This window comes from Lipotes vexillifer, unplaced genomic scaffold, assembly GCF_000442215.2.
Source record: "Lipotes vexillifer unplaced genomic scaffold, Lipotes_vexillifer_v1.1 scaffold1034, whole genome shotgun sequence".
Lineage (NCBI taxonomy): Eukaryota > Metazoa > Chordata > Mammalia > Artiodactyla > Lipotidae > Lipotes > Lipotes vexillifer.
Genome location: NW_006790288.1, coordinates 558,773 through 568,467, shown reverse-complemented (window position 1 = coordinate 568,467; position 9,695 = coordinate 558,773). Strand labels below are relative to the sequence as shown.

The 9,695-nt window shown below is 41.9% G+C and overlaps 1 protein-coding gene across 1 annotated transcript in view; it reads right to left on the bottom strand.

The window, feature by feature from the left end:
• The window catches only part of MRPS21 (mitochondrial ribosomal protein S21), a 12,611-nt gene extending 3,295 nt beyond the window's left edge, over window positions 1–9,316 (bottom strand). The window contains exon 1 of the mRNA XM_007463502.1: window positions 9,200–9,316. Within this exon, the coding sequence (XP_007463564.1) occupies window positions 9,200–9,282 (83 nt within the window). The 5' untranslated portion in view covers window positions 9,283–9,316. The remainder of the gene's footprint in view (window positions 1–9,199) is intronic.
• Window positions 9,317–9,695: the final 379 nt, after the last annotated feature.

Here is a 9,695-nt window from a genome sequence, read left to right as displayed (position 1 = left end):
ATAAATCAGATTGTGGGACTTCCTTGGTGGCGCAATGGTTAAGAATCCGCCTGCCAATGCAGGGGACAGGGGTTTGAGCCCTGGTCTGGGAAGATCCCACATGCCATGGAGCAACTAAGCCTGTGCGCCACTACTGAGCCTGCGCTCTAGAGCCCATGAGCCACAACTACTGAGCCCGTGTGCTGCAATTACTGAAGCCCGTGCTCCTACAGCCTGTGCTCCGCAACGAGAGAAGCCACTACAATAAGAAGCCTGCACACCGCAACGAAGAGCAGCCCCCGCTCGCCCCAACTAGAGAAAGCCTGCACGCGGCAGCGAAGACCCAATGCAGCCAAAAAGAAAGAAAGAAAAATTTATAAAAAATAAATCAGATTGTGTACTCTGATGTTAAAAAGTCTTTCCCAATAAACAAAATAGTCTAAGCCAGTGGTTCCCAAACTTGTTTGCACATTAGAATCACTTGGGGATCTTTAAAACATTCCAATTAAGTCACAAGAGGGGAGGGACACGGGCAGGGTTTGTTAAGTTCCGTAGGTAATTGCAATGTGCAGATAAATTTGGGAACCACTAGTCTAAGCTCAAAGTCCTAAACAATTGAGCTTCACCCTCTCTCTCTCTAGCTTTATCTTTAATAACTTGCCCTAAAAAGCCTATGTCTAGTCATATTGAACTAGGTGTTTTCCAAACACACTACACATGTATTTTTTACATTTGTTCATGATGTTCTCTGAGAATATGATTCCTTTCTTTTTCTGTTTTATGAAAGGCTATTTATTCTTCAAAGGCCCAGATCAATGGGTAACGACATTTGTAAACTGGTCCAGGAGAAATTAATCACTCCTCTCTGTTCCCAACGCACAGTGGTTCTCAAACTTTGAGACTCATGCAACAGTCATCTGGAAAACTTGTTAAAACAATGACTGCTGTGCCACCTCGTTTCTGATTCCACAGGTCTAGGGCGGGGCCCAGGAATCTGCATTTCTAACAAGTTCCCAAATGATTTTGCTGCTAATGGTCCAGGGAGAACCAATGCCACAGTACACTTTTAAAGCACTGATCAGACAGTATTATATTTAGCCATGTTTGGTTTTTTAGTTTTTAAAATCTCCCTTACGGGGTTGTGTGCTTTCTAAGGTTAGAGATTAAGTCTTTCATTTTTGCATTTAATATAGTACTTGGCAAAAGAGCAAATATCAGTAGATGTATGACAAAAATGAATCCTCTTGGTGACTGACAAATGTCCACAGCTCAAGGGATTAAGTTACTTTCTAACAGACACAGTTCTTGGGAATATTAGCTCAGAAGGCCTCAATATTACCTTTACTAAAATGGCACATTAGACTTTAGATAGCATTTTCATATCCATGACCCTAATCATTATCCTATGAAACTGATTAAGCAGGTAATGTCATCTTTTTTTTTTGGCCGTACCACGCGGCATGTGGGATCTTACCACTGGACCACCAGGGGAGTTCCCGTCATCTCTTTACAGATTAGAAAACTGAAGTTTAGAGAGGCTGACCTGCCCAAGATCACAAAATGGAGCTAGCAGTAGAATTCAGGTCTTTAGTGCAGTGCTCTGTAATAGCACTCTGCTTCTCAAACAAAAACCACTGAGGTTTAAAAGACAAATTATTGCGGTGCCTATGGGCAAAGCAAAAAATAAGGGAGGAAAGAGCTAGGCCAGGCTCCTTAATTAGAGTAAAAAGATGCAAGCCAAGAAGATATGGCACACTAAGGGAAAGGAATTGATCCAAACAATTAAGTATTTACTTCTGTCTAGACCCTGTTTACTGCTATTTAATGAAGGCCACTTTTTGGACTAGAGACTAGTATATTAGAGAAAAAACAGAAAAAACAAACAAACAAAAAGTGCCTGAAAGGGAAAGACTGGAAATATAAAAAGGGCAAGGAGACTGGATTTGAGGAGAGACTATGAAAAGAACAGAGACCCTAGATATGACTTCACCTAGGAAGAAGAGCCTACTGGAATGACAAAGACAGTTTAAAGTAGTATGAAAGAAAACAGCAAAAGGAGGAGGAGTTTAGAAACACACTCAGGTATCCTACTGGAGTTTCAAAAGCGTTCTGAAACAGAAGTGATCATCTTACCAAGTAAATGCCTGTGTGGTCAAGCAGAAAAGAAAGACAAGAAAAAAGTACCAAAGGAATGTTAGAGGAGGTGAAATAAGTGAAAAGATTGGTGGCCCCCAACATAATGATGGGGTTGCTAAATGGTGTTCCTTGGATGGTTCTATTTCCAAAACACAAACCAAATAAATTCCAAGATGCCAGGTGAGGATTTCCTTCCTTACCTTGCACTTTCTAGGGATCCTGAAAAAGCACAGATTATCTTCAAATGTTCCAGAATACCTAAAGTAGAGGCATCTACTCAACTCATTTCTAATAAAGGATGTAGGAAGAGTTTTGTAGAAGTCATGAAGTTAATAGAGAGGGTGTTACTAATGATGCTTCTGCTTTCACAGGTAGTTCAAGGACTAGTCAACCAAGAGGTTTAGAGTAAACAGATCAGCCCGGAGTTTGGGCGCCTGGCAACCTAACATTTAAGAAGAACTCAGCTGCCAGTTCAACAGACTATGTAAAAGGAGCTGAGCTGCCTGGGCTGGGGAATTTGGGGGAGGCAGACTCACATGTCAGTGTAGCCAGCCTACATCAGGATCAACATGTACACAGAAGGACTCAATGGGCCCAGAAGCTCACCTACCAGGAATAAAAGGGTTCAACTGGGCATGCTTCCAGTGTGCTTGCCTTTCTTTACTTGGGCACCAGCCAATCACGCAGGGCTTCCTAATGACCCCCACTCTCCATCCCTTCATCCCAGGGCACCAATTAGGGCCCTTGGTTATATAACAAGCATTTTGTGGTGGTCTCACTGTGCAGACACATAGGCTGTTTCCTTTGTAAGACTACATCTGTGCTCCAAACATGCTAAAGCTTTAACCACCTCCCTCTCATTTGCTCTCATACCTATTGTTGTAGTTAGACCGCAGAACATGCAACTTATTTTTAAACTACCAACTATCAGAAAGCTGAGAGAAACGAGGAGAAGCCCGGGATTTAAGAGAGATATACAGCAAAGGCAGCCAGAGGACATTATGGAAAACCAGAGGAAAAGAAGTAAAGTGTCAGAAAATACTGTGTTTGGATGGACTGGGAAGGCATTATGCTTAAGTGAAATAAGTCATATAAAGACAAAGACAAATACTGTATAATCTCACTTATATGTGGCATCTAAAAAATACAATAAACTAGTGAAAATAACAAAAAGAAGCAGACCCACAGATACAGAGAACAAACTAGTGGTTACCAGTAGGGAGAGGGGAGGGGAGGGGCAATATAGGGGTAGAGGATTAAGAAGTACGAACTATTAGGTATAAAATAAGTTACAAGAGGAATTCCCTGGCGGTCCAGTGGTTAGGACTCACCACTTTCAATGCCAGGGCCGGGTTTGATCCCTGGTCAGGAAACTAAGGTCCCCAAAGCTGCACAGTGCAGCCAAATAAATAAATAAATAAGCTACAAGAATATATTGTACAACATGGGGAATATAGCCAATATTTTACAGTAACTAAATGGAGTATAACCTTTAAAAAATTGTGAATCACTATATTGTACACCTGTAACTTATATAATATTATACAGTAACTGTACTTCAATACAAGAAAAAAAAGGGCTTCCCTGGTGGCTCAGTGGTTAAGAATCCGCCTGCCAATACAAGGCACATGGGTTCGAGCCCTGGTCCAGGAAGATCCCACATGCTGCAGAGCAACTAAGCCATGTGCCACAACTACTGAGCCTGCGCTCTAGAGCCCATGAGCCACAACTACTGAGCCTGCATGCCACAACTACTGAAGCCTGTGTGCCTAGAGCCTGTGGTCTGCAACAAGAGAAGCTACCGCCATGAGAAGCCCGTGCACCACAACGAAGAGGAGCCCCCGCTTACCTCAATTAGGGAAAGCCCACACGCAGCAACGAAGACCCAACGCAGCCAAAAAATAAATTAATTAAATAAATAAATTAAAAAAAAAAAAGAAACAGAAAGAAAATACTGGGCTTCCCTGGCGGTGCAGTGGTTAAGGATCCGCCTGCCAATGCAGGGGACATGGGTTCAATCCCTAGTCCGGGAAGATCCCACACGCCGTGGAGCAACTAAGCCTGTGCGCCACAACTACCGAGCCTGCGCTCTAGAGACAGTGAGCCACAACTACTGAAGCCTGCGCGCCTAGAGCCCATGCTCCGCAACAAGAGAAGCCACTGCAATGAGAAGCTCGTGCACCACAATGAAGAGTAGCCCCCCCTCCCCGCAACTAGAGAAAGCCCACACGCAGCAATGAAGACCCAATGCAGCCAAAAATAAATAAAATAAATAAATTTATTAAAAAAAGGAAAGAAAATACTGTGTTTACTGTGTTTGACAGACTGACAGATAGGAAGGCTGGGACACTCCAGAACCAACCTGCTCACATTTGGATGCTTAAAAGTCCTTGCCTATTCTAAGAACAAAATATTTGTTCACTTTTTTCTCCTGAGGCTAAAATACAATTTAAGGATATATGTCTAACACTCCAAGATAAAAAGGAACATAAATGCAGCTTCCTAAAGAATAAATCTACATTGACAAAATACATATCCTCCCCAAAGATTATAAAAATCACTGCCATAATACTTGCTCCAAGCTGGCTTCTTCCAACCATGCACTTCTTGCACTGTTTTCCTAGATAAACTTAGTCACAAAGTTCGAATTTTCCAAATTCATAAGGAAGCCTAAAACGAGATGATTACACCTCAGGCCCTGAGTGTCTGGGACCAGACTTTCTTCATTTTTTTTTTTCTGCCTAACCATGCCTCTCCTTTCTGATCAAATCCTTTTCTTTTTCAGCAATGTAAATTGTTTTTCCCCCAGATCTATTCCTGTGTTGGTGTTTTAATCCCTGAAGTGAGGAAAAAGTAATACCACATTTCTTACCTAGGATACTTGATAGAATGCCAAGGGTACTATCCAAAGACAAAAATCTCTAGATAAATTCAATGCATCTGCCTGGAGGACCAACTTTAACTAGAGTGGAGGTGGGGGTGCTAGCCCTAAAACAAACGTAAAGACAACAAATAAAAATCACCTAAAATTTTAATTAAAAAAAGAGAGATTAAAAAAAGAAATTCCATGTTTGCTTGTGGTGTAAGAACCCCTTATAGTTCCTTCACTCTCCTCTCCTGTTAAGTATACTTCAGTGGAAAGGTTTGACGAACACTAAACTTAGGGAGTGACAGAAGATAAAGGAACATTTATATTCATTAAGTAGACATTTATTGAGAGCTTTCTATGCACCTGACACTTTGGTAAATGCAAGGAATATACAAATGTAAAAGCATAGGTCTCTACCCTTAAGACTATTAAAATCCTAGCTGAATATTAAAATCTCATGAGATATTGTAAAAAATGCTGCTGGTCAGACGCCACCATTGAGAGATTGATTTAGTCTCAGGTTGGGCCCTGACATCACGAGGGTTTTTGTTTTTTGTTTTAAATAAAGATTCCCCCAGGTGATTGGCAGCAGGGTCAAAAACCACATAGTGTTACACTGACCAGTTTCCTGCTGTTTCTGACTAAAATGAGCATTTCTACCCAGGATAAAAGTATGCATAAACTGCAATTCACCTATAAAAAGAGAATCTTAAAAGTATGGGGCTCTTGTTTAACAAAAAGGAGGAAGGAGGGAAGAAGAAAGGAAAGAAGGAAGAAATCAATTTAGAGGTATCTGAAAACAGATTCTTAGGAACAAGAAGGTATGAGATAGTACTAGGCCAGGCCAGATGACAGAAGGTATCCAAACACACCTCACCTTCTGTCATTTATTTCTTTTTTTCTCACCTACACCCACTCCACACCTGGGATCAGGAAAGATTTTCAGATAAAATGGAAACAAAACAAAAAAAAAAGAAAAGAAAAGAAAAAACAGGGGCTTCCCTGGTGGCGCAGTGGTTGAGAGTCCGCCTGTCGATGCAGGGGACATGGGTTCGTGCCCTGGTCCGGGAAGATCCCACATGCCGCGGAGCGGCTGGGCCCGTGAGCCATGGCCGCTGGGCCTGTGCATCCGGAGCCTGTGCTCCGCAACGGGAGAGGCCACAACAGCGAGAGGTCCGCGAACCGCAAAAAAAAAAAAAAAGAAAGAAAAAACAGGAAAAGCAAAACCCTCATGTTGCTTAAATAAAAAGGTATTTGCTAAATTAGGATTTCATAAGAGGTGGAGATACAGAGATTTGTTTCCAGGTTAATTAGAACAATCCCAGGCAAAAAAATAGAAGAAGAGTCTTCTCTCAGAAGGTGAATTGGCCTTATGCTTTCTGCAGACTTGGCATCAATAGAGAGATGATCAACTCCTTTAGGCAGGAAGTTAGAAATATTTTGTTTTTCAGGTTTCAAATTTTTGTAAGTGGAAATGGGGGATGAGGGAGCAGTGCACACAGAGGGAATAAATGCTGTTATTTCAAAATGAGATTAGCATTAGCATATAGAGAAGAAGCCTTGGTTGGAAAGTATCAGTATGTATAGGAAAAGTCATTCCAATACCAGCAGCCAACTAGAGCCTCAGGACAAAATAAAGCTAAATTATTTTCCCATTTTTTCACCTCCAGGCCACCTTGAGCATAACTTGATAATCAGGGGGCATAAGAGAAAAAACAGTTAAAGCAAACTGTCTGTCAATCTCTCAAAACAAATGAATAAACAAATCACCCACAAAGTAAAACCAAAAGGGTAAAAACTCCCTTACAGTTACTTCCAAATTATGATAATAGCTAACACATAATGCCTACTATGTGCCAAGCACTGTCCTAAGCAATTTATTTATATTACTAACTTAATCCTCACATCAACCCTATGAGGTGGGCACTATTATTAGTTCCATTTTACTGAAGAAACCGAGGCAGAGATATTAAGTAGCTAATCACAGATTATGAGGCCAATAAATGGCACAGCAGGGATCTGAACCAGTCAGTTGGCTCTGTGCTCTAAACCACTAAGTTATGCTGCCTCATTTATGTGAGAAAACTATTTTTAGGCCTGACTTTGGTCAAAAGTATTAAAGTTGCAGCTACTTTCTTTCTTTCTTTTTTTGGCCTTGTGGCCATGCTGCGCAGCATGTGGGATCTTAGTTCACGCCCCCACCTCCCCACCCCCAATCGTGCCCCCTGCAGTGGAAGGGCAGAGTCCTAACCACTGGACTGTCAGGGAATTCCCTGTAGCTACTTTCTTGATACAACTGTAAGAAATGGTTCAATAAATAATGCTGCACAAATTATGTTTTGGTTCTTCATCAGAGTAGTTAATTTCCTAAAAACAAAACTCTTGCTTTTGTGTTATTTGTTCTTTAAGAATAAAAGAGGTGAGGGGAGCTAAAGCCAAGCCTCTGGAAATTTGTTTTACCATCAGGTTAACAGCTGCCCTTTGACATCCCTTAACAATACAAACATCACAGTCACCCTAGTTAGAAGACCCATCTAAATCCACCAAAATAAATCATACAGAAAAAAACTTGGGATTCCCTGGCGGTCCAGTGGTTAGGACTCTGCGCATGCACTGCAGGGGGCCCAGGTTCGATCCCTGGTCGGGGAACTAAGATCCTGCAAGCTGCACTGCACAACCAAAAAACAAACAAACAAACAAAAAACTTACAGGAAGAGGTCAGAAGGGTGAGGTAATCTACAAGACTTCCTTTCCCCAAATTCAGCATTTCATCTCACTAGCTAAATTCACTTCGAAGTCTGTAAAGACATTCACTTGGTGCTGCCAGTATAGGGGTAGAGAAAGATCATTAGACATCTCAACCCTCCCACAGACATGCCACTTAAAGGTCTGAAATAGGAGAGTAGGGAATGAGCAGCAATACAAAAACATGAAATAGAATTATCTTACTGCCCTGCACTTAACTGATTATCTTTATTTTTAACGCAAGTGAAAATGCAGAGGGAACAGCTTCTGCCCAAGGATATGACTGGCATGCACAGTCACTGAAAGAAGAGGCTGACCCAAGACCAGATCCTTTTAAAAGACATACAAATCATCCTCAGCCTGCAACTGCTTCTCAATTACATAGCTTCTGACAGCATCTTTGTCCTCATTTACTATGGTCCTCTGCCACCCAGCCCTCCACACCTAGAACTCTTTGCTTGGGTAAGAATTGGTTCTCTTTCATTTATCTTCTTAGTCCCCAAGAACCCCACCTATATTTAAACCCAATCAAATAAGGACTCTTAACTGGAGAGTGACTGCCATAGGTCTCTCCATTTCCAGAGAAACTAGTCAATAATGTAGTAACAGAGCAAAGAACACTGCACTAGAAAATTGTGATTTATGCTTCTTTCCACCATTCAACAATTGTAACCCAAGGAATATAACTCAATCTCCCTAGGCTTCTCTTACTTCTGACATAAAGCTACCACCTTAGTGGCCTTAAGGCAGAGGACCAGCTCATATATTAACCTCTCTTTCATATAATTATTTGATAATTCAACTCAATGAGCATTTGTTTCTCCAAACTCTGCTTCACTGGGGAGAAAATGATAAGTGAAAGTCAAAATCCTTACAACTAGTGATAAGGGAAGCTTAAGGAACTATTTTCTTGAGAAACCACAACTGTGAGGCATTTTTTATTAGAGTCATTCTACATCTCTTACCCTAGCATTCAAAACCTTTCAATACAGCTCCTCCACTCCAGCCAGTTCATTTCCATCTTGTTTTTGCTTGTGTTGTTAACCTTTCTCTGAACGTGTAACACTGTTCTATCTCTTGCTTGCTTCTCTAAGATCCCAAATCTGAGTTCATCTTTTCCATTAGCCTTGTCCCACACCAATCCCTCACTCAGCTTTCTATATATCATGTACTATGTTTTCGCTTACTAGCAATTTTATAACTTGATTTTCCCTATGGGCTCTTTTTAAAGTCTTGGATAGAATTCAGTTTCATTATCAAAGGAATGACGGCTGATAAATAAGCCTCACAGTTAGGTTTGGGAAAGAATTTCATTTTTAATATAGTAAACTGAGGGTCTGAGAAGTTTCAAGGCTGTGAACACCTGGGCTGGCACTGGTTTGAGACAACCTACGACAGGGGAAGTGAGAGAATAACCACCGCACTTCTCAAGAGTTGGTCTAGGCATGATTCTGGTCCCTAACCAGTTACCTGTTTAGGGTCCTGTATGCACCTTCCACATTCCCTTCCTGTACCATCACAGTCCTGGCAATGAACTTCAGATGTTTTGCCATGACCTTGGATTTAAGTCTTCAGTCTGCAGGACCTAAAGTATGACGGAGAAAGGAGCAGTAAAGTATAGAGACCAGCTAATAAAGAGAAACACAACAGAATACGCAACGACGTAGCTTATTCAGGGCCCGGAAATGCAACGGGCTCTGGAACATGCGCGACTGGGGCACGTTCAAGTCCTCGTATCCTAGAAAGTATACGCGACTTGTTATCAAGATTCGCCCGGTCTCTTTGCCAATACAAACCCTACCATAGGGAAGAAGACAGACGGTAGCAGGGCGTCCCCACGGAGATTTATCTGGCCGGTCATGGGAGACCGGGACGCGCCGCAGGCGCCCCCTCTCCCTCCCAATTACCGCTCCTCGTCCCAGGACGGTTTGGGGTGGAAGCCGGGAACAGGGTCTCTCCGTGCTTG